The following is a 26,464-nucleotide window of genomic DNA, read 5'->3' on the forward strand; positions in this document are numbered from 1 at the left end:
TGTGCATATCATGAATGTTTGGTCTTGTTGGATTTGTGAGAATCTACTGAATCTACTGGTACCTTGTTTCCCATGTAACAATAAGAAATATACTCAAAACCTGGATTAATCTTTTTAGTCACATAGCGCTACTATTATTCTGAACACTACTGTACATAGTATCATGAGCAGAGTGGAGAATCAGATGCTCAAACGAGTTATATTTGTGACCCCCAACAGCTAATAAGCTAAACCTAGATTTATAAATAAGAGCAACACTCCCGCCTTGCTTCGCACCACAAGGGACGTGACTGTGTGCGGTGGTCAGGCCTCATTTAAGGGGAGGACAGCTGAGGGTTTAAGCCAGGTTTCACATAACCCAATCATATCTGATTATCATATCTAACTGATCCATAATTCGATCATTAATCAGCAATGATTTTGAGGACAGTGATCTTATGTGAATGAGAGTTGATGAGCTGATGCACTGCTGTAGCGATAAATAAGGTTGTTGTTCCACTAAACACGGCAGCGAAACTGTAAACTTAAGTGAGTGATCAGAGACCACTGAAGCAAGAGGCATGATGTCAGTATTCGTGACTACGATACCCTGAACGAGGACCAAATCCAGGGTATTTCCACTAATGTGCGTCAAGTCCTGAATGTATTGCTGGAGTCCTAATACAGCTATAATTTCCATAACTGATTTGCAGAGGGGATCAGAAGGCTTATTTATATGAATGTTGAAATCACCAATAATCAGAATGTTATTTGCACGGCCTGGGCAAATTATAGATAAACTGACCAAATTCATCTAAGAATTCAGAGTATGGGCCAGGAGGCCATATACAGTGACAAAATAGCATGGTTGACTTTTATTCTTCTGACCTTGGCTATATGTAGGATTGTGGGCAGAGCGGACAATCAGATGTTCAAACAAACTATATTTACGACCCCCAACAGCTAAACCCAGATTTATAAATAAGAGCAACACCCCCGCCTTGCTTCGCATCACGAGGGACGTGACTAAATGTGTACGCCGGTGGGCAGGCCTCATTTAAGGGGAAGACAGCTGTAGGTTTAAGCCAGGTTTCACATAACCCTATCATATCTAAGTGATGATCCATAATTAGATCATTAACCAACAGTGATTTAGAGGATAGTGATCTTATGTTAATGAGACCCAGACTAAGGACCTCAGTGGGGTTGATGGACTTTTCGTATTTGGGGGTGGTTCCAGAGTAGCATATATAAGATGCCTAATATTTGGTTTATGTTTAAGAAGTTCCACATGTGTTGTAGGTAGCAGACAAAAAAATATTTGATGCTGCAGGAACAGGAAGTGGGGCAAACCTAATTTTAATGTCATCCAATGTAGTAATGGGTATTACATTTGCAAAACAAATCTGTCTATGCTCTTCATGGACACATCCACGGAAACAGGCCAGTCTCAATTTGGAAAATTTCCCTCCCTGCCACATAAACTGCACCAGCAATATAATGGATTTTCTGTGCTAATTTCCCCACTAAACTAATGGATTCAATGTCCACATTAGTCATAGGCCCTGCAGGGTCTCTAATCAGCTGCTCCGTGGCCTGCTGTAAAGTCCTAATGTTACCCTCCCTGTAGAGCTCTATGTTTGCACATGAGATGGAGGCACCTTCCCCAGTAAGGTGAAGGCTGTCCAGCATCAGCAAGCCACGGCAACTCCAAAAAGAAGGCTTGTTATCAATAAAACTGAAGCATTGCTGCTTACAAAATTGCACCAGCCACTTATTTAATGATGTCAGCCTGCTAAACACCTCATCATTACCCCAGGACTATTAACTGATGCCGTCACATCTTTCTGGCAAGGTCACAACTCCTTTCTCTGTCCATTTTTGTGACTTCTGAGTGTCTCATCTTAATATCATTGGCGCCGACATAAATGAATATGTGACTGTATCTCCTGTTGTGTTCCTTTGTCTATCTACCCTTCTGCAATGTCAGTACCCTGAGGTAAGAGGCAATGTCGGGTGCTCTGGCCCCAGGAATACATTTAACGTCAACTGGCATCTGTAATATAACCTTGCAGTTGGTAGAATTCCCTATCGCTAACGCCCAGCATTTTGGCTTGCAGATACGGGTAGGATATCACCTGTGGACTTGGAAAGCTAACAACAGGCAAGTCCAAGGCTTAAAAAGGTTGACAGTTCATCGTGGCAACTGTGATCCGGATGCCTCAATCAGGCACCAAGTCCTATGTGACTTCTTCCGCCAAACAACAGTGTGAAAGCCATCATCTTTAGCTGGCATTGCTAAGCTAGTGCTAATGGACATGCTAGCCGGCCTGACACTAACCTTATCTGGAGTGCCCGTAATGTCTAACTCCACTGAACTAAGAAGCTGTTCTAGCTTATGGACACGGCTCTCTAAAAGAGCCACACTATCTGTCAACATTGCGCAAGATTTATGTAGAGAGTAATGCAATTTGTCCACCAGAAAATCCAAGTGTGAAGCCAAAGCTAGCGCAGGCTAACTGCTAATGGAAGCACTAACCACCCCTAAGATTCACAAAGGAGAAAAATACTTAGCTAAAATTCACATGACTTACACTTAAAAACAGAAAGAATTGTTGGACAGAAATATGAGAAACGATTACAACCTTGTATTAATTAGAAGAGCGTTGTTCAAGCCAGCAGTCCGTCCAGGAGAAAGTTGTAAACTTTCCCCTTCACTCTTACTGATATTCTTCAGTCACAAATCACTCCTGCCACCTTTCTCCACCCACTCCACCCTGCCTGCACTCTCTTCTTCACCTCTCTACCACACTCTCCATTACTTTGAACAGTTGACCCCAAATATTTAAACTCATCTACTTTCACTACTTCTACTCCCTGTAACTGCACTATTCCACTGGGCTCCCTCTCACATGTACTCAGTGTTGCTCCTACTGACTTTTATTCCCCTTCTCTCCAGAGTTTATCTCCACCTCTCCAGGCTCATCACAACCTCTCTACTCTCACTACAGATCACAATGTCATCTGCAAACATCATAGTCGATGGAGACTCCTGTCTGACGTCCATCACCACTGCAAACAAGAAAAGACTCGGAGCTGATCCTTAGTAAATCCCACCTCCACCATGAATGGATCTGTCATCTTACTACTTGTACATATACTGCACCACCCTCATATCTCTGCTACTCCAGACTTCCTCATACAATATGGCCTTCCCTCACTCTCATGTCCTCCTCGCTCGTCAGCACATTACCACCTGAATCCTTTATCGTCCTAACCTGCTGCACATCCTGACTGTCTCTGAGATTCTTCAGTTATGAAAATGATTTCTGGTAAAATGAGATTTAAGACTGAGATCCATCTTCTGTCTGTTGAAGGTGTCCGTCTCCTCACCAGAGGCCTCATGTACACAGTCATGTGTGGCATTTCTACTGAAACCTATCATACGCCAAAACCCAGAAACTGGCGTAAGCACAAAAATATCCATCAAAGTGTGTGTAGGTATTTGTACATCCTACTGAACGTGAAATTAAGAGCATGTGCACATGCACTAAACTCCTCAACTGGCCTTGACCCTATTTAAATATGGAATTTCATGCAAATAGGCCCTCTGAGCAGAGATTCCCCACAATGTCACATCAGACAACATGAACACAGAAAAGAAATTATACTGCAGATGATTGGAAATGACGTGGAGACACACAAGGACAATTTATTTGAACCTGTCAAACAAAATAAACACAAAACAGTAAAAGAGTTAGTGGGAGTGTGTGTGTATGAGGCTGCAACGCTGTGGGCTCAGTGCGGCGCTCACACACTGAACTAATAACAGTGAGGCGGTACCCCTCCAAAAATCACCAGATACAAGATTTCAAATTCCAACATTTTTTTCCTATTTGAGTATATTGTTGCAAACATCAAATTTACCCTCAAATTAATCATAAATAAGAGACTGTCATCACTTTAAGAGGGCCTTTTGCACCTGTTATTTTGTGATAAAAAAAAAAAAAAAAATTTTAACGTGTCTGCGTAAATCTGAAATGGTAAATGGACTGCATTTATATAGCACTTTTCCATCTGCATCAGATGCAGAAAGTGCTTTACACATCAATATCTTAACCCCTGAAGTGTTTTCACAAATATAATATGTACATGTACAAGCAGAAAAAGTATTCAAATCAAATAGTTATTTATAAATCAGTCCATTGCATTTCAAATTATTTCATTTTGGAATTATAAAATGAGTCATTTTATAATGACTCATTTTATAATCAATGTTCAATTGCTCATTCAATTGTGATAATTATATTACTGACCTGTTAAATATTAATTGGAGTCGACTGAAATTAATACCTTACATTGAGGCATGGGACTATTTTTATGAAGAGATTTGTAGAGTTATTAACAATCATGCACCTCTTACAGTGATCAAGGTCAAAGGTCACCATCTTCCCTGAGTGAATGGTGAACTGCTGCATCTCTTTAAGCAGAGGGATAATGCATGGAGGAAGTATCGCTCTTCTAACGATCCTGTTGATTGGGAAGCTTATAAATGGCTTAGAAATACTTGTACAACATACACCAGAAATGCCAAATCTAACTACTATAAAAATTGTTTGGCAAATAAATTTAAGAATCCAAGCCATTTCTGGAAAAAAGCTTAATAATGTGTTAGGAAAATTTGATTCTGCTTCTTTTAACATGCTGATTAATAATAATTATACTTCAGATACTTCGCCTATAGCAAATGCCTTCAGTCAGCACTTCTCCAATTCACCTCACGGTCAATTTACTGCTAACTCTTTCCTGTCTTTTGATACCTTGTCTTGTAATAGCTCATTTTCAGTCAGTCCAGCTGAGGTTGATCGGCTCTTCTCTAGTTCAAGTGTAGGTCCGGATGGTATTGAAGCTAAGTTTATTAAGCTTGCATCTCATGTTCTCTCCTTTCCTTTAGCTCATCTCTTTACCTTTTCTTTGTCCATGTGTGATGTGCCTTCTGGCTGACAATGTGCACAGGTTTATTCCGCTTAACAAAAGGGGGTGACCATAGTGATTTAAACAATATCAATTATTATTAGCATTGTCAAAGTTTTGAGAAAATCATTTTTAACCAACTATCAAATTATCTGACAATGATCATTTATCTCCATTTCAATCTGGATTTAAAAAATATTTTTTCAACAACTTCTGCTTTACTGAAGTTCACTAATGATGTTTTTGCTGGCTTTGATAATAATTTACCTACTGGTGCCTAATTTATTGACCTTACCAAGGCATTTGACATGGTTGATCACTATCTGCTGTTGGACAAATTGCATTTGATTGGTCTTGATAGGTCTTCTCTTCTCTGGTTCAACTCTCTTCTCCATCACCGTCAACAATGTGTTTTTTTCAAAAATAGTCACTGACTCTCAAACTATAGGTAAAGGTGTGCCCCAGGGTTCTTCATCTGGCCCTCTTTCATTTAGTTTTTATTAATGACCTTCCTCTCACTTGCAAAGACTAATATTTAACACTATGTGGATGATACTATTATTTATTATTCGAAATCTAATATTGCTGACATTCAGCACTCGCTTCAACATGATTTTAACTCAGTTCAATTATAGCTTCAAGCTAACAAATTGCTTATTAACAGTAAGAAATCTCACTCAATGTTATTCAAGAAAAGCTCTACATCAGTGGGTGAGCTCATTCTTACTTCTTTGGATAATACCCCAATTGTACCTGTTGAGCAGTTTAAATATTTAGGTCTTTGGCTTGATCCTTCTCTTTCTTTTACAAGGCATATTCAGTCTGTCACAAATAAAATTACATATCAATTGAAACTACTTTATCAGTCAATTAATTGGTTTAATTTTTCTGCAAGAAAGAGGATTGCAATGCAATTATTACTCCCCATTCTTGATCACAGTAATATAGTTTATCAAAATACTTCATCTTCTCATCTTAAACAACTTAATGTAGTTTACAATAGTCTGTGCAGGTTTATTCTCTGCTGCCCCTTTACAACTCACCATTGCGACCTGTATATCAACCAGTTGTCCTGGCTTACTCCATCCTCCAGATGACAATTTCACTGGTTGATATATTTTTAAATGCATTAATCTCAGTTATCCAGAATATTTAAACAGTATTTGACTCCTTTCGGTTCTTCTTATAGTCTTGAGACATGCATCTCAATCTTTTATGTCATCCCAAGAATTAATAAGGAAATTGGAATATTTTCATTTAAACATAAAGTGCCCTATGATTGGAACAGACTTCCTTCCTCTATCTGCTCTACAACTTCTTTGTCTGTATTTAGACGTGCCCTTGTACAACACCTTAAAAACATATGTAACCATTATTGATTCCGCTTGTCCATAACAATTCATTTTGTATGGTAGTACTAATGGGAGAGTGTTAGAGAGCTTTGTGTGTAATTAAGTGTTTGTATATTTTGTTATGTATGTACTGCTGCATCTGTCTTGCCCATTGGATGTTTTTGTTGCTATTATTGAGGACCCCCTTGAAAACAAGATTATAAATCTCAAGGGGTTTATCCTTTCAAGTTAAATATATAAATTAATTAATTAATTAAAGTCTGTTTTTTCAGAAGAAATAACATGCACAACCTTGTTACAAATTATCTCACATGTGCATCAAAATGATCTAAATCTAACATTGAAATAAACTGTGAACATTTTTCTCTTGGAAAAGATACATTTTCTTATGTACCTGACCCATATGCAGTCTTTTATCAGAAAGATTATCTCAATTCAAGTGTTGGTGGTCCTTTAGCAGTGGTGGGCACAGATAACCAAAAATTAACTTCGATAACAGATAATAAGATAACTGAAAAGTTATCTTTGATAAAGATAAACCGATAAACCACCCAAAAATGTATTGGAAGTTACAGATAATCAATAACCGATAAATTCCGGTGTTGTCTATGGGACATCTGCAGTTACTAAAGAGCTGAAATTGATTTTTAACACGACCTAAAGACCTAAAGAATAAGCAAGACTGTTTGACCATGCTGCCCCTGCAGGAGCAGCACAGACAAATCCTGAGAGCATCCACAAAATCAACTCTTTACTAATCATAATAATTTTTCTTTCAACATTCTGCCCCTGCTGGAAGCTCTTGTTTACAACAGCGCTCCCACCACAGAGGCACACCAAGAGCAGCCATAAGGCCAGCTCTATATCAATTTCAACACTCCGGTCAGGCGGAGGTCTTGAAAAATAAAGTCATACTAACTTATGGTTTTTTGAAACTACCAGAGGTGTCAAGTAACGAAGTACAAATACTTCGTTACTGTACTTAAGTACACTTTTTAGGTATCTATACTTTACTCCATTACTTATTTTTCTGCCTACTTCTGACTTCTACTCATTACATTTTCACACAAGTATCTGTACTTTACTCCTTTACTTATTTTTCTGCCTACTTCTGACTTCTACTCATTACATTTTCACACAAGTATCTGTACTTTGTATTCCTTACATTTTTAAAACATACAGACTCGTTACTTTTGGCTTCAGTTTAATGTTTATATTTCACGTCATGTGCGCCTGTAATCAACTTTTCTGCAGCGCGGCTTTGCTTTGAACCGTGAACCAATCGAAGCAGTAGTTCGCAGATTGAAGCAATGCTACGACCATTGCTTCGTTTATTCTTTATTTCTTTCGCTTAATTTTCCCCCGCTAAAACCCTAAAGAGCATACTTATGTGAGTATTATTTACCTTTTCTATGTTAAACTGACCTGTTATGGTCTTCTGAAACAGTTGATAGATGTATTTTATAACTTAAAAACGGGAGCGATGCTAACGCGTTAGCATGTCTATGGCATTTTCAATGTTAAAACTTAGCATTATGCAGTTGCAGCTCTCATCACGTTCGAGTGCATTTGTTTTCAAATTGTAATATTTCTTAAATTTATTTTTGTTTATATATTAATAATCTAATGATTATTATATACAATTCTAGAGAAAGAGGCAAAAAGAACCTGAATAGAAACACAACAGAAAATATAAAAGCAACTAACAATGAACATACGTAAATAAATACATACATAAATAAATAAGTGTTTAATGTGAACACCTAGTGACTTACACCTCCACTTCATCCCTGTCTTATTTAATGAGTTTGTTTTGGTCAAACCATATTTTCAGTGTGTTAATTTCTTCATTTATTTCCTCCAGAACTATCTGACAAACTAGAAAACTGCTGCATCCTAGTAAGAGCAGAATACTACTGGAATGAATTTGAATAAGGAAAAGTTGTGTTTTTTTGTTTATTTTTTCCCCCTTCACTAAATGGATGCTGCACTCACTGCAGTTTATTGTCTGGAATAGTCCCAGATTGCATTTCAGAGCTTCTAGAATTGAAACATTTTCATGCAGGTGGTGGTGGGGGTAATTTTGGGTTTTGGGTCTTGGGCCACATGTAGAACGAATCAGTTTTTAAATTAAGCTTTCAATTCATATAGTGGCATCTACCTTTTTTTTTTAAAGGTTACTTTATACTTTTATACTTTAAGTAGGCTTTGGAGCACATACTTTTTCACTTTTACTTGAGTAAAGAGGTCAAGTTGATACTTCAACTTTTACCAGAGTGTTTTTAAACTGCAGTATCTATACTTCTACTTAAGTAACAAATGTGTGTACTTTTGACACCACTGGAAACTACTGATAGAATAACTCCATTAATGTCAATTCTGTCATTTGTACAAAGTTAAAATATAACATATATCGTTTAATGATGAATAAGGCACTAATTCTGAGGTTTTGTAACAAACACAGACCGCAAAGCATTCTGGGTAAAAGTGCTAAACAGTGATTGGTTCAGTAATCCATTATGTAAACCAACACGTTAATGTGACATGTGTCGTGTGTTGGTTTAAAGATAAATGTGCTTTTGTAAAATATTCAATTTTTATTTGTAAAAACAGGCATTTTTACGGAGCCCTGGAAGTGTGCCAAACCTTTGGGTGGCGGTACTGATTAAAATTCTATCCAATCAGGAGCCTTATTCTCTTGTCGTCACTTCCACAAAAACTAAAAATATGGCGCCAACCTCGTTCGTGTTGACCGATAAGGAGTCGGAAATACTTCTAACCGTAGTTTTAGAATACAAAGTTAACATATATGCACACAAAAAGCGCCTGGACAATGGACAATACCAACACTTTGAGAGCAGCCATGTACCCAGACGTTTAATACTGCCATGAGCACTCCTGGCCAGTAGATGGCAGTAGCGGCCAAAATTCCAGATAATCCGTGTCTGCTACATTTAAGATGCGTGGAATTTAACAAACACAAATACACTAACGTCTATAAACCCAGAGAATATATTCACGAGAGTTTTAGGCACTAGAGTTTAATGCTGTTATCTGTGGACCCTGAACAGAGTGTCTGAAATGCATTTGTCCTGTCGTGAACGTCTGAGATTACCTTATGCTACCCATAATGCATTGCTGCCTGGCACAGCATGTGCTCACAAAACCTTAAAAATTAGCACATTACTTTAAAACGAAAACATATATCTGATATTTTCACTTTATAAACTTCAGACATGACAATTTTAAATAATGGTTAAAAATTGAACCATAAGTTAAACATGTATGCTTCTGGATGACTTGGTGACATTGCGATTATAGTAGTATGGTGTTAAAGGAAATTACTTTTTTTTTGGGTCACCAGTTCTCCTTTGTTTACAGATGATAGAGTGGTTTCTTTTTGCAGAGGGTAGAACAACATGCTTATTAGGAAACTTAACAGGTAGGTCTCAACAGCTTTAACGGTTTTAAAAATGTTTTTCACTGTTCAGCTTAGTTTAGTACGTTATCGGTCTAAAAGTTATCGGACAGTAATTCATCGGAAGATAATTAATCCGATGATGGTTTTTAAATTTATCTAAAAAGATAATCCGATAATGAAAACATTATCTGTATCAGATTATTGGAAGTGTGCCCACCACTGTCCTTTAGTCACCCAACTTTAAACATGAATTTCATTTTGGATCAATATTTACAATGAGGAAAATAAGTATTTGAACACCCTGCGATTTTGCAAATTCTCCCACTTAGAAATCATGGAGGGGTCTGAAATTTTCATCTTAGGTGCACGTCCACTGTGAGAGACATAATAAAAAAAATAAAAAAACAAAATCCAGAAATCACAATGTATGATTTTTTTAATAATTTATTTGAATGTTACTGCTGCAAATAAGTATTTCAACACCTGCCAATCAGCAGAAATTCTGGCCCTCAAAGACCTGTTAGTCCGCCTCTAAAACGTCCACCTCCACTCCACTTATTATTCCAAATTAGAAGCACCTATTTGAGGTTGTTAGCTGCATAAAGACACCTGTCCACCCCACACAATCAGTAAGACTCCAACTACCAACATGGCTAAGACCAAAGAGCTGTCCAAAGACACCAGAGACAAAATTGTAGCCCTCCACAAGGCTGGAAAGGGCTACGGGGCAACTGCCAAGCAGCTTGGTGAAAAAAGATCAACTGTTGGAGCAATTATTAGAAAATGGAAGAAGCTAAACATGACTGTCAATCTCCCTCCGACTGGGGCTCCATGCAAGATCCCACCTTGTGGCGTATCAATGACCCTAAGAAAGGTGAGGAATCAGCCCAGAACTGCACAGGAGGAGCTGGTCAATGACCTGAAGAGAGCTGGCACCACTGTTTCCAAGGTTACTGTGGGTAATACACTAAGACTTCATGGGTTAAAATCATGCACGGCACGGAAGGTTCCCCTGCTTAAATCAGCACACGTCCAGGCCCGTCTTACGTTTGCCCAGGACCATTTGGATGATCCAGAGGAGTCATGGGAGAAAGTTATGTGGTCAGATGAGACCAAAATAGAACTTTTTGGTCTTAATTCGACTCGCAGTGTTTGGAGGAAGAAGAATGCTGAGTACCATCCCAAAAACACCATCCCTACTGTGAAGCATGGGGGTGGAAGCATCATGCTTTGGGGGTGTTTTTCTGCACATGGGACAGGACGACTGCACTGTATTAAGGAGAGGATGATCGGGGTCATGTATTGTGAGATTCTGGGGAACAACCTCCTTCCCTCAGTTAGAGCATTGAAGATGGGTCGTGGATGGGTCTTCCAACATGACAATGACCCCAAGCACACAGCCAGGATAACCAAGGAGTGGCTCCGTAAGAAGCATATCAAGGTCCTGGAGTGGCCTAGCCAGTCTCCAGACCTAAACCCAATAGAAAATCTTTGGAGGGAGCTGAAACTCCGTGTTTCTCAGTGACAGCCCAGTAACCTGGCTGATCTAGAGAAGATCTGTATGGAGGAGTGGACCAAAATCCCTGCTGCAGTGTGTGAAAACCTGGTGAAAAACTACAGGAAACGTTTGACCTCTGTAAATACAAACAAAGGCTACTGTACCAAATATTAACATTGATTTTCACAGGTGTTCAGATACTTACTTGCAGCAGTAACATACAAATAAATTATTAAAAAATCATACATTGTGATTTCCAGATTTTTTTTTAGATTATGTCTCTCACAGTGGACGTGCACCTAAGATGAAAATTTCAGACCCCTCCATGATTTCTAAGTGGAAGAACTTGCAAAATCGCAGGGTGTTCAAATACTTATTTTCCTCACTGTATGCTTGAAAGCAGTACAGTATTCCATATGGGGTAGTACCCAGAATTATTTGGCATTTATCTGAAAATTCATGAGTAAAGCTTTCACACACGTCTCCACCAACCATGTATTAATGTCACTTTGAGCAGATGGGAGGAGTTCATCAGTGAAATCACCTGCCTGAGTGAGTGCTTGCAGAGAAAACCTGCCCCCTCCTGGCCCTCACTGGAATCACTTTGAGTTTTCTGGATTGGGGGTTCTGCAAGTGGTGTTTGCCAGCACCCTTTTTATTTTTATAAAACAAGAATATCCACACGCTGCCCAGCACAGAAGGGTCAGGATCATTCTGGTCAGCTCAAAGTTGAATTACCAAATTTTGAGAACTATGTTAAATACCAGTTCCAGAGGTCGGGTGCAAAGTTCTGCAGATTTTCTAGAATTATGGGAGAAGCAGACACAAAGACGTGTCATTGTTTATTGAGGCTTTGGCAGCAGAGGCTTAAGGAGGACCAGTTATAGACGTGCTTTGTAGACTTCACAAAGGCATTTGACTCCATAAATCAGTGTGTTCTATATTTTAAGCTGATCAAGAGGGGCATTAATGGGAAACTACGAGTGAAGCCAGTACTGATCTGGGACTCAAAAGCCACCATTAAAAAACAACTGACAACATTTTACAGCAGTAATAAGGGATATTTCAGACTGTGTACATGTAGAATGGTGACTTCCATGGGAATTTAAGTCTTTTTCATATGTAGTTAGGCTTCCTGTTAACTCCAGTTGGTGTTTAGTCAACCCTGCAAGAAATGCGTGGTGACACAGAGGGGTTATGGTTAGGGCTAGGAGAAGGGCTTAGGGTCAGAATAGTCAATTCAGTTCAATTTAATCAGCTTATAAAGCACCAAATCACAAAAAAGCCGTCTCAAGGTGCCTCACACAGAACAGTTCAATATAAAATTTAAAATAAGTAAATAAAAAACAAAATCAAATACATAATTAAATACAGAAGTAAAAGAATAAAAAAAACAAAAAAAAAAACAACTATTCATAAGAAAGAGAATAAAAACAGGTTTTCACTCTTGAATTAAAAATGTCCATAGACTCTGACTGTGGGCCCGGGCCGGCACGTAGGGTTCCACCAGATTGGTTTAGTCAAATAAACAAAAAATTGCATCAGAGAAATGTCACTCATTTCATGACGGGAGCATAAAACGGTAAGACTGGGCTGCGCCGACCACGCTGTTAGTCAATCAATCAATCAATTTTTTTATATAGCGCCAAATCACAACAAACAGTTGCCCCAAGGCGCTTTATATTGTAAGGCAAGGCCATACAATAATTATGTAAAACCCCAACGGTCAAAACGACCCCCTGTGAGCAAGCACTTGGCTACAGTGGGAAGGAAAAACTCCCTTTTAACAGGAAGAAACCTCCAGCAGAACCAGGCTCAGGGAGGGGCAGTCTTCTGCTGGGACTGGTTGCGGCTGAGGGAGAGAACCAGGAAAAAGACATACTGTGGAGGGGAGCAGAGATCGATCACTAATGATTAAATGCAGAGTGGTGCATACAGAGCAAAAAGAGAAAGAAACACTCAGTGCATCATGGGAACCCCCCAGCAGTCTAAGTCTATAGCAGCATAACTAAGGGATGGTTCAGGGTCACCTGATCCAGCCCTAACTATAAGCTTTAGCAAAAAGGAAAGTTTTAAGCCTAATCTTAAAAGTAGAGAGGGTGTCTGTCTCCCTGATCTGAATTGGGAGCTGGTTCCACAGGAGAGGAGCCTGAAAGCTGAAGGCTCTGCCTCCCATTCTACTCTTACAAACCCTAGGAACTACAAGTAAGCCTGCAGTCTGAGAGCGAAGCGCTCTATTGGGGTGATATGGTCAGGATGAAGGAGTTGTGTGTTGAATCAGGACACCGAGCAGCCATGTTAGCAAGATGAATTTGTGCACGACATAACATTTAAACATTGATGGAATGAAAATGTTTCCTATTAACAAAAACAAATTCATCATGTGACGGCGCCTTTATACCAACATGTGGGCAGTCATTAGCAGCGATTACATTTGGGAAACCGGCTCTCGCTGCAAATTGTGCTTTAATGGTAGAATGTGATGTACCTGGATGACATTCAGATGATTGTGTTCCACACAGCTGGTGGTTCGGCTCAAGGTTGACTGGCACACTCCTGACCGATCAGCCAGCTCACGCTGGAATGCCCCTGATGCCAGGAAGCCCAGTGTGGTCAGCGCCTGTGTGGGCACAGACAGCCCCTGGCTCTTCACCGTATTGCGCTCTGGGCCGATCACAGTTCTGTGCACAACTCCAGCAACAGTGGCCTTGATAATCAAAATCAGTTTCAGAGCCAATTATCATTTGCAAATAAATCCCTGTGTTCCCTGAATACTCGCTCACGTTGGATTGAACCATTTGTAAGGTCCTCTAACAACACTAAGGCAGCCACTGTTGGGGCCATATTACACATCATTTTGTGTGTGTTTTTATATCCACCCATATAACTGCAAACACGTGGGTGTGTTAACTGTTCATCAGTGTGTCTCTGATGTCACTCTGATGACTTCATGTTTTCACTCTATTAACGGTTCCCAGCATCACCTCTAGGTGTCACCAGAGGAACAATAGCTGTAGAAACATGCGGACGCCAGCCTGGTTTTGTGAGTGATGCACCGCACATTTCCACACTCTCTTGATACATCAGAATGTGAACGTGGAGACGGACGGATGCCACATTTGTGCGTATGCAGCCTTTGTACATGAGGCTCCTGGTGAAAGCAAGTCATCTCTCAAGTGTTTGTTCTTTGGTAACATAATGTCATGTCCTGTGAAAACAGTGGGTCATAATCCCACCTGGTTCCTGAGCAGCTCCACCCAGTCCAGTCCTGATGGCATCCACATAGGACTGTGGGCATCCTGCTGTGACCTCTGACCCCAGCATCTCCGCTGGACTACCACATGTGTCGTCCACAGTCAGACCTGACAGACAGACAGACAGACAAAAAGGCTCACCACAGGCCCTTAAACCAGATCCCTGCTGACACCGTGACATGGACTGCACAAAGAAATACCCCAGTGTTACTGGATCCAAGTCCTAAACAGGGTTTGAAGAGTTGTGTAAGTGAGACATCTAGTAGCAGAAAAAAAATTACACCACTGTTAAGTTCCAGTAATGAAGAAAACATAAATAAGGAGACTAAACATTTCCCACGTCGATGTTTGGATCAAACTGTGCAGTCCGAGTAATGTTGGACCCAGACCAGCCGACCCTGTTCAGGCTTCTACTGACAGGAAAAACCAGAAGAACCTCCTGGTTAGCCGTGAGCTGCTCAATTTAATTTATTTCATTTTATATAGCACCAAATCACAGCAAAGTTGCCTCGAGGCACTTCACACAAGTAAAGTCTAACCTTACTAACCCCCAGAGCAAGAACATAGGAGACTGTGGGAAGAAAAACTCCCTCTGATGATTTGAGGAAGAAACCTCAAGCAGACCAGACTCAACGGGGTGACCCTCTGCTTGGGCCATGCTAACAGTTACAAGATATACAAAATTTTACAACGCTCACATGAAACAGAAAAAAAACACTCTCTGTAAAATGTGAAACATCTGGAAGATCTGTCCTGAACATAGTAACTTATTTGGTACTTTAGTCAGCTTTAAAAATTTTCATAAATATAATAGCTTGTTACAGTATGAACAATTAAGTTTACCGACTTTGTGCTATTTCTTTTGGATTGTCTGTTGTGCACTATTATTTATTTTGTTGTGATGAGAAATTTCATTTCACTGGTTAATCTCAAGTGTCTGTACTTTGTTCCTTTTGTATTTGTTGTTATGAGCATCTATCTATCTAACTATATTATATATAAAGCTGACCGTGTGTGTTTGCTATGCACAGCCACAGTAATTAAGAAATCCACACCAAACTTTGCTATGGTGAGTGGGGGCACCGGGGGGGGGACACTGAGGCTCTTAGATTGAAAGCATACGTGTGCAAACACACACACACACACCCTTATATATGAGATCACAACCTACTCACTGGCAGTGTTGCCACAGTTACTTTGAAAAAGTAACTTAGTTACTTTACTGATTACTCAATTTTAAAAGCAACTAAGTTAGATTTCTAGTTACTTTATTAGTTCATTTCAGCAGCTGTCGACACCCCCCACCAGCCCAACATGAAAATGATAACCAGTTTTACCTGTTGTGAAAGTGATAACCAGTGTTGTCAACACTCACTTTCACCCTTTTTTGACTTCAATGAACATAAATGCTTATTTTATAAAAAATTAAATAAAGTCACTTGTTCTTGACCTCATATTTCACTGGTGACAGCACTGTAACAATGTATAACCTACATTGTTTATAAGTGTAACTATTAAATTCTTTCTAATGTTTTTCTAACATTCAAATTCCTTTGAAACATTTTAGTTGTTAAAATTATTATAAATATGTAGTATTAGCAGTAAAAAAAAAAAAGCTTCAAAAGTGGACCTTTAATTAAGGGGTGTTGGGGGGCACGTCCCTGCACCGCTCCACGCCCCCTTTCCGTCTGGATTCATCCCTGCTTTGGCGTTTGAGCAGAAGAATGGATAAAATTTATTTATGCAGAAAACACGACCAGATTGACAGGTAAGAAAGTTTGATCAGCGTTTTTTTACGTCATGTCACCCTCAGCAAGAGATTTTAGGCGCATGTGGGTGGAAAAAAGTGTTAGTAGTTAATGTGTTGCGGATCAGCTGTTTTTAGTGAGGACACACAGAGCGGCTCAGAGAGTTAAATAAAGGGGAAAAAGTGTTCAAATATCTTAGCAAAGCTCAGTGAAGGTGTGCTATCGTCACCGTGCTTTGAGAGATGACGACTGTTTCTTCAACTCAGAGCTGCTGCAGAAAACTGAGGATGAAAAGCTGCAGCTCACTGAAAGTGGGCGAAGTGGGCGGTTCAGTCGAACCCGACCACATGCCCACGGGCCAAGTTTAATGCTGCCGTCGACCCGCAGGACAAAAATAAATAGTAACGCACAGTGACTTGGAGAAGTAACTTTAATCTGATTACTGATTTGGAAAGATTAACACATTAGATTACTCGATACAGGAAAAAAGATGTCAGATTAGAGTAACGTGTTACTAAGTAACAGATTAGAGTAACAAGTTACTAAGTAAGGAATTAACAGCAAACGTGCTGGAAGTGAACAAACAAGATGAAAACACAGCTCCCAACAACCATATAATAAACTAATGATTAACCTCATTTGTTCAGTCTGCACAGGAAAATATCAGTCCTCTCTCTTTTTTTGGGCCATACAAACCTCATGCTTGGTTAATAACCCTTTAATATATATGCATTTTTTTATTTATTTATGATAAAAGGTGTGGTGTATATAAGCTTTTGATTCTGCCTACATCCTTTCAGCCCTAAGCAATGGCACAATGTTGCTGCGCCATCACACAGACTGTCAAATTTTGTGTATCCCTTTCTGTTTTTCTGAGTAATTACAGTTGTGTGCAAAAGTTAATTTTCATGATTTTCCTTTATAAATCACTGGTCGTCTGGATCAGAAACTTCAGTTAAATATATCATATAGCAGACAAACACACTGATATTTGACAAGTGAAATGAAGTTTCTAGTATTTACAGAAAGTGTGCAATAATTATTTAAGCAAAATTTGCCAGGTGCATAAATTTGGGCATCCTTGTCATTTTATTGATTTGAATATATTTAGCACTAATTATTGGAACACCAAATTGGTTTGGTAAGCTCATTGACCCTTGACCTCCTTACACAGGTGAATCCAATCATGAGAAAGTGTATTTGAGTTCTCCCCCTCGAACTGCCACCTTATCATGGTGGGGGAGTTTGTGTACCCAGATGATCCTAGGAGCTATGTTGTCAGGGGGCTTTGTGCCGCTGGTAGGGTCTCCCAAGGCAAGCAGGTCCTAGGTGATGGGTCAGACTAAGGGGAGTTCAGAAGCTCCCATGACCAGCACAAAATCAAGGACCCGGTATGGCGGAGCCGGGACCTCACCCTGGAGCCAGGCCTGGGGTTGGGGCTCGCTCATGAGCGCCTGGTGGTCAGGCCTTAGCCCATGGGGCCCAGCCGGGCTCAGCCCGAAAAAGCGACGTGGGCCCACCCTCCTGTGGGGTCACCACCTACAGAGGGGGCCATGGGGGTCAGGTGCAGAGAGGATTGGGTGGCAGTCGAGGGCGGGTGGCCCAGCAGCCCGGTCTGCGCTCACAGCCTCTGGCTGTTGGGATGTGGAACGTCACCTCGCTGGGGGAGAAGAAGCCTGAGCTTGTGCGGGAGGTTGAGAGATACCGACTAGAGATAGTCGGCCTCACCTCCACGCACAGCTTATAAGGTTGTTCATGGACTGGCGCCATCTTATAAGGCTGATCTGGTGGATGCGGGACTTCTCTGTGTTCCCAGGGTGAAGAAGTCAGCAGGTCAAAGAGCCTTTTCCTATCATGCACCCACCCTGTGGAACGGTCTTCCTGCGACCGTGAGGCAGTTGGAGTCCGTGGACATTTTTAAGTCAACACTGAAAACCTATTTTTATTCTCTTTCTTATGAATAGTTTTTATTCTGTTTTTTTTTTTATTTCTGCTTTTAATTATGTATTTGAAATTTTTTATTCATTTTTAATTATTTATTTAAATTTTTTATGTTGTATTGTTTTGTGTAAGGCGCCTTGAGATGGCTTTTGCTGTGATTTGGTGAATTATAAGGTGATTAAATTAAATTAGTTAAGTTACAAGTTTTGGACAGTCTGTGAAAAACTGGGCTCGAGTGCAGCTTTTCCACAAAAGCCACACTGAAAAATCTGCTCTGCACCCTGTCGATGAAAACGCTGATCCATTCCAAATAAAGGTGGTTTCTGAATAAACCTGAATGACTTAAAGTGCATGTAGAGCAAAGAGCAGCCAGCAGAAACCGTGTATAAAAAAAAAACAAGTACGCTGCTTCGCTTTAAATGCACAGTCAGTCTATTTTGGATGATCTGTGTGGACCCTATTTCTCTTAAAAGGCTTTATTTTACTCGGTGTGTCATGTTGGAAAGTTAGAGCTACTTGTGCTACATTGATTAGCTCTTCCACACCCTATGCACATGCTCTAATCTTCTTGTTATTTTTTCGTGGGGACGTTACAGTGCCACAAACAGGCCTGGCATATGTACTACAACGTTAAACAGAGTTTGGAGGCACAGAATTTGCCTCAATCATTTTTTGTAATCAAATTAATCGAGTTACTCAACCAATTGTTTCAGCCCTAATATCAATCAAATATTTCTTTGGCAGTGCATTTGAACATTTGCAGAACCCACCCCCATCCCATAATAACCAACATATAAAGAGTGCAAATTGTGTAGTAACTACAAAATGCAGAATACTTAAAAAATGTACAAAGTAACTAAATCAAACATACTTTAAAATGTTATTAAAAATAAGTTATTACATAAAGGGTCGCTTCCTGTTCCGGAGCACAGCGGTGTTTTTCTGTATCTGTTAGCTGTTTAATCTGCGCAGTTAGATTGATCTAGTTAACTAGATAACAATTTGTTTCACAGTGTAATCTTCACGTGCCTTAACTAAAGCACTCCTTCTGCTGAATCACCTCTAAATTATTTACACTTTACACATTATTCACTTTGTGTGTTTGTAGGAATCCGCTAGCTTAGCGCAGCTACTAGCTCTTAGCCGGTTTAGCATGGCGGCTTCTCCTGTCTCTCCCGCACTTTTCTGCTCTGGGTGTGAAATGTTTAGTTATTCCTCGGCCTCCTTTAGCAGTAATGGTACTTGTAATAAGTGTAGCTTATTCGTAGCTTTGGAGGCCAGGCTGGGCGAACTGGAGACTCGGCTCCGCACCGTAGAAAATTCTACAGCTAGCCAGGCCCCTGTAGTCGGTGCGGACCAAGTTAGCTTAGCCGCCGTTAGTTTCCCTCTGGCAGATCCCGAGCAGCCGGGAAAGCAGGCCGACTGGGTGACTGTGAGGAGGAATCGTAGTTCTAAACAGAAGCCCCGTGTACACCGCCAACCGGTTCACATTTCTAACAGTTTTTCCCCACTCAGCGACACACCCGCCGAGGATCAAACTCTGGTTATTGGCGACTCTGTTTTGAGAAATGTGAAGTTAGCGACACCAGCAACCATAGTCAATTGTCTTCCAGGGGCCAGAGCAGGCGACATTGAAGGAAATTTGAAACTGCTGGTTAAGGCTAAGCGTAAATTTGGTAAGATTGTAATTCACGTCGGCAGTAATGACACCCGGTTACGCCAATCGGAGGTCACTAAAATTAACATTAAATCGGGGTGTAACTTTGCAAAAACAATGTCGGACTCTGTAGTTTTCTCTGGGCCCCTCCCCAATCGGACCGGGAGTGACATGTTTAGCCGCATGTTCTCCTTGAATTGCTGGCTGAGTGGTGTCCAAAAAATGAGGTGGGCTTCATAGATAATTGGCAAAGCTTCTGGGGAAAACCTGGTCTTGTTAGGAGAAATCTGGCCAATTTTCTTAAATCCTCCAAACAGTGACTATCCAGGGTTGGGACCAGGAAGCAGAGTTGTAGTCTTACACACCTCTCTGCAGCTTCTCTCCCCCTGCCATCCCCTCATTACCCCATCCCCATAGAGACGGTGCCTGCTCCCAGACCACCAATAACCAGCAAAAATCTATTTAAACATAAAAATTCAAAAAGAAAAAATAATATAGCACCTTCAACTGCACCACAGACTAAAACAGTTAAATGTGGTCTATTAAACATTAGGTCTCTCTCTTCTAAGTCCCTGTTAGTAAATGATATAATAATTGATCAACATATTGATTTATTCTGCCTAACAGAAACCTGGTTACAGCAGGATGAATATGTTAGTTTAAATGAGTCAACACCCCCGAGTCACACTAACTGCCAGAATGCTCGTAGCACGGGTCGAGGAGGAGGATTAGCAGCAATCTTCCATTCCATCTTATTAATTAATCAAAAACCCAGACAGAGCTTTAATTCATTTGAAAGCTTGACTCTTAGTCTTGTCCATCCAAATTGGAAGTCCCAAAAAACAGTTTTATTTGTTGTTATCGTCCACCTGGTCGTTACTGTGAGTTTCTCTGTGAATTTTCAGACCTTTTGTCTGACTTAGTGCTTAGCTCAGATAAGATAATTATAGTGGGCGATTTTAACATCCACACAGATGCTGAGAATGACAGCCTCAACACTGCATTTAATCTATTATTAGACTCAATTGGCTTTGCTCAAAATGTAAATGAGTCCACCCACCACTTTAATCATATCTTAGATCTTGTTCTGACTTATGGTATGGAAATAGAAGACTTAACAGTATTCCCTGAAAACCCCCTTCTGTCTGATCATTTCTTAATAACATTTACATTTACTCTGATGGACTACCCAGCAGTGGGGAATAAGTTTCATTACACTAGAAGTCTTTCAGAAAGCGCTGTAACTAGGTTTAAGGATATGATTCCTTCTTTATGTTCTCTAATGTCATATACCAACACAGTGCAGAGTAGCTACCTAAACTCTGTAAGGGAGATAGAGTATCTCGTCAATAGTTTTACATCCTCATTGAAGACAACTTTGGATGCTGTAGCTCCTCTGAAAAAGAGAGCTTTAAATCAGAAGTGTCTGACTCCGTGGTATAACTCACAAACTCGCAGCTTAAAGCAGATAACCCGTAAGTTGGAGAGGAAATGGCGTCTCACTAATTTAGAAGATCTTCACTTAGCCTGGAAAAAGAGTCTGTTGCTCTATAAAAAAGCCCTCCGTAAAGTTAGGACATCTTACTACTCATCACTAATTGAAGAAAATAAGAACAACCCCAGGTTTCTTTTCAGCACTGTAACCAGGCTGACAAAGAGTCAGAGCTCTATTGAGCCGAGTATTCCTTTAACTTTAACTAGTAATGACTTCATGACTTTCTTTGCTAATAAAATTTTAACTATTAGAGAAAAAAATACTCATAACCATCCCAAAGACGTATCGTTATCTTTGGCTGCTTTCAGTGATGCCGGTATTTGGTTAGACTCTTTCAGATTGTTCTGTCTGAGTTATTTTCATTAGTTACTTCATCCAAACCATCAACATGTCTATTAGACCCCATTCCTACCAGGCTGCTCAAGGAAGCCCTACCATTAATTAATGCTTCGGTCTTAAATATGATCAATCTATCTTTATTAGTTGGCTATGTACCACAGGCTTTTAAGGTGGCAGTAATTAAACCATTACTTAAAAAGCCATCACTTGACCCAGCTATCTTAGCTAATTATAGGCCAATCTCCAACCTTCCTTTTCTCTCAAAAATTCTTGAAAGGGTAGTTGTAAAACAGCTAACTGATCATCTGCAGAGGAATGGTCTATTTGAAGAGTTTCAGTCAGGTTTTAGAATTCATCATAGTACAGAAACAGCATTAGTGAAGGTTACAAATGATCTTCTTATGGCCTCAGACAGTGGACTCATCTCTGTGCTTGTTCTGTTAGACCTCAGTGCTGCTTTTAATACTGTTGACCATAAAATTTTATTACAGAGATTAGAGCATGCCATAGGTATTAAAGGCACTGCGCTGCGGTGGTTTGAATCATATTTATCTAATAGATTACAATTTGTTCATGTAAATGGGGAATCTTCTTCACAGACTAAGGTTAATTATGGAGTTCCACAAGGTTCTGTGCTAGGACCAATTTTCTTCACTTTATACATGCTTCCCTTGGGCAGTATTATTAGACGGCATTGCTTAAATTTTCATTGTTACGCAGATGATACCCAGCTTTATCTATCCATGAAGCCAGAGGACACACACCAATTAGCTAAACTGCAGGATTGTCTTACAGACATAAAGACATGGATGACCTCTAATTTCCTGCTTTTAAACTCAGATAAAACTGAAGTTATTGTACTTGGCCCCACAAATCTTAGAAACATGGTGTCTAACCAGATCCTTACTCTGGATGGCATTACCCTGACCTCTAGTAATACTGTGAGAAATCTTGGAGTCATTTTTGATCAGGATATGTCATTCAAAGCGCATATTAAACAAATATGTAGGACTGCTTTTTTGCATTTACGCAATATCTCTAAAATCAGAAAGGTCTTGTCTCAGAGTGATGCTGAAAAACTAATTCATGCATTTATTTCCTCTAGGCTGGACTATTGTAATTCATTATTATCAGGTTGTCCTAAAAGTTCCCTGAAAAGCCTTCAGTTAATTCAAAATGCTGCAGCTAGAGTACTGACGGGGACTAGAAGGAGAGAGCATATCTCACTCATATTGGCCTCTCTTCATTGGCTTCCTGTTAATTCTAGAATAGAATTTAAAATTCTTCTTCTTACTTATAAGGTTTTGAATAATCAGGTCCCATCTTATCTTAGGGACCTCATAGTACCATATCACCCCAATAGAGCACTTCACTCTCAGACTGCAGGCTTACTTGTAGTTCCTAGGGTTTGTAAGAGTAGAATGGGAGGCAGAGCCTTCAGCTTTCAGGCTCCTCTCCTGTGGAACCAGCTCCCAATTCAGATCAGGGAGACAGACACCCTCTCTACTTTTAAGATTAGGCTTAAAACTTTCCTTTTTGCTAAAGCTTATAGTTAGGGCTGGATCAGGTGACCCTGAACCATCCCTTAGTTATGCTGCTATAGACTTAGACTGCTGGGGGGTTCCCATGATGCACTGTTTCTTTCTCTTTTTGCTCTGTATGCACCACTCTGCATTTAATCATTAGTGATCGATCTCTGCTCCCCTCCACAGCATGTCTTTTTCCTGGTTCTCTCCCTCAGCCGCAACCAGTCCCAGCAGAAGACTGCCCCTCCCTGAGCCTGGTTCTGCTGGAAGTTTCTTCCTGTTAAAAGGGAGTTTTTCCTTCCCACTGTAGCCAAGTGCTTGCTCACAGGGGGTCGTTTTGACCGTTGGGGTTTTTACGTAATTATTGTATGGCCTTGCCTTACAATATAAAGCGCCTTGGGGCAACTGTTTGTTGTGATTTGGCGCTATATAAATAAAACTGATTGATTGATTGATTGATAAAGGGATTCCCTGTTGCAGATGCAGAGCACAAAATCTCATTATATGCAGATGATGTGTTGCTATATCTGACCGAAATAAACAGCAGCATTCCCAAATTGCTTCAATGTCTTGAACAATTTGGACATATATCTGAATTTAAGGTAAATATCAAAAAACAGAAGCAATGCCAATAGGAGCACTGGCAAACTCAGAACCAGCCCTGGGTTTTCCCTTTCGTTGGGCACCAAAAGAAATAACCTATCTTGGTATAATGGTGAGCCCTTGTCTTGAAAAATTGTTTAAATTGAATTTAAACCCAATATTAATACGTATAAAAGAGGACTTGGATAGATGGAAAATGTTACCTGTGTCCTGGCTGGGACGATGAAGCATACTCAATATGAATATACTCCCAAGACTCATATATCCACTACAAATGTTGCAAACTCCATTCCAAATTCTTGGTTCTCAAAGCTGGAAAAAATATTCACCCAATATATATGGCAGGGGAAGAAAGTGCGAATGAAAATTAGCAAATTACAGACAAATAAAGATCAGGCAGGTTTATCAGTTCCAAATATCTGTCTCTATTACTGGGCTTGCCCCTTTACACATTATAAGACGACACAATTAGAACTGCAGAACAATTTCATTGTACTAAACACTTTTAACACATGGCCTAAAATGCTATTATCTTTTAAGTTAAAAGATCATTTTTCGTTACTAGTCCTCACATTTCGGAATCCTGACTTTAGCCCATCATATCAAGATTCTGTGTTCAAATTCTGGAATGAGAGGGGCTTAGATCAGCTTGTCAAACTGTATCAAGGTGAATCATTGGTGTCATTTTAGGTTTTAAAGAATAGATATTCATTACATTCATCCCACTTCTTCCGATACTTACAAATTAGACACTATATCCCAAATTCAATACATCCCCAAAATTTGAATTTCTTAGAGCACATTCTAATAAATAATAAACCAAAAAGATTCATTTCCCAAATATATAAAGTGTTCTCATCAAATATATTATACAAATACATTAAGGACCTGATCCAGCCTTATGTTTCCAGCAGGAGTTTGAGGTCTTCCAATCAGAACCTGCTGATGGTTCCCCGAACTTGTTTTAAAACTCGAGGGGACAGATCTTTTAAAGCTGTGGCACCTCGCCTCTGGAATGAGCTTCCCTGTTCTCTTCGCTCACTGGATTCTGTGGATGTTTTTAGACAGCAACTAAAGACACATTTTTTTAAACTGGCATTTTAGTGTCAATTTATTTTATTGTTCTATATTTGTATGTGTTGTTTTTATTGTCTATTTATATCATGTGAAGCACTTTGTGACCTTGGTCTGTGAAAAGTGCTATATAAATAAAGCTTACTTGCTTACTTAAATACACCTTTCTCCACAGACCACCTCAAAAGACAATGACGGGCTGATTTAGGAGAGGAAATAAATGAAGAAAAAACACTTAAAATTTTGAGATGCAACTCTGATGGAGAAACACAATTTAAGATATTACACAGACTCCACTTTCCACCGTTACTGAGAGGCAGACTGGGTCTGAGCTCACCATACGGCTCGAAATGCAACATCCAAATGGGTACACATGCACACGTTTTGGAAGTGCGTAAAAATTCAAAAATTTTGGACTGATGTTAAAAATGAAGTGTTGACAATATTGGGATACCATCTAGAGCTTTCAGCTTTTCAGTGCGTTCTTGCCACCAGAGTAGATAAGGCAAAGGACAAACACAACTCTAAATTGACAGAAATTCTTCTTTATGTAACAAGAAAGACCATTTTGAAATTTTGGATTTCCTGTGACTGTCCGACAATTGAAGACTGGTACAGAGGGACTGAAGATAATCCCGCTTGAGAGAATCACATATATTCTTCATGACAACACTGATGGATTTTTGGACATTTGGCAACCGGTTTTAAGCAAAACAAATCTCACATAAACTGAAATGCGCTCTGACTTGTTTGTATTCCTGTGATTTTGGACTGTGCACCTAGTTGTGATAGTACTGTACAATGTATATGATATTCAATCTTATTTTACTTTATTATTATTATTCCATTTCTGCTGAGTATTGGTTTGTTTCTAAGTTTGTTCTTGTAAAAAAAAAAAAAGGGGGGGGGGGGTGTTAATGTATGCAATATGTGAATGTAACACACACTGCAGTCCTAAATAAAAAGATTAAACAAAAAGTTATTAACAAAAGTAATATTTAAATGTGAACAGGTGTAAGTTGTTAAGTTAAGAGGGAGGAGATGTGGTTTATAGATGTTATGTTTGTATGTCTACATGAGTCCTTGGGTGTTATGCTCACCAGAGTCTAGCAGAGGGCGATGTGAGACCAATGAAGCTGTCTGAGCGCGGTCCAGTAGATTAGTTTTTGGGAAACAGTTCACGAGTGGACATTAATCATTTATGACGAAAACACTGTTAATATAACACAGCCAGGCAGGTAGCGAACATAAACAGTACATTTTGTTGACACACAGGCCTAATTTATCCAGTGTAAATTATCACTGACCACTCATTTCTTTTCTTCCTTTCTCTTCTTTCTTTTCTGGCTTCCTGACAGATAATTCCTGAGTCCCCTCAACACCCACCTTTTTCCCTGTTTTATCATTAGCATTTACGTCTGTTACTATAGTATTATGTATATTCTATTTTTAATTTTTGTTTTTATGGGTTGCTTTTTTTTAAATCATGTTTTAATCTTTTAATTCTTTGTTGTGTTTTCTGTGTTGTGTGAAGCACCTTGAGCTGATTTTGTCATGAATTGGCACTATACAATTAATAAATTTGAAAATGAACTAGTACACA

The 26,464-nt window shown here is 39.6% G+C and overlaps 1 protein-coding gene across 2 annotated transcripts in view; it reads right to left on the reverse strand.

Moving 5' to 3' along the window:
• mkrn2 (makorin, ring finger protein, 2) overlaps nt 1-26,464 on the reverse strand; it is a 41,450-nt gene that overhangs the window by 8,372 nt on the left and 6,614 nt on the right. For both annotated transcript variants that reach the window (XM_034164419.1, XM_034164416.1), the window contains exon 4: nt 14,461-14,586. In XM_034164419.1, coding sequence (XP_034020310.1) covers nt 14,461-14,586 — 126 coding nt within the window. The remainder of the gene's footprint in view (nt 1-14,460; nt 14,587-26,464) is intronic.

Source organism: Thalassophryne amazonica, chromosome 3 (genome assembly GCF_902500255.1).
Source record: "Thalassophryne amazonica chromosome 3, fThaAma1.1, whole genome shotgun sequence".
Taxonomy (NCBI): Eukaryota; Metazoa; Chordata; class Actinopteri; order Batrachoidiformes; family Batrachoididae; genus Thalassophryne; species Thalassophryne amazonica.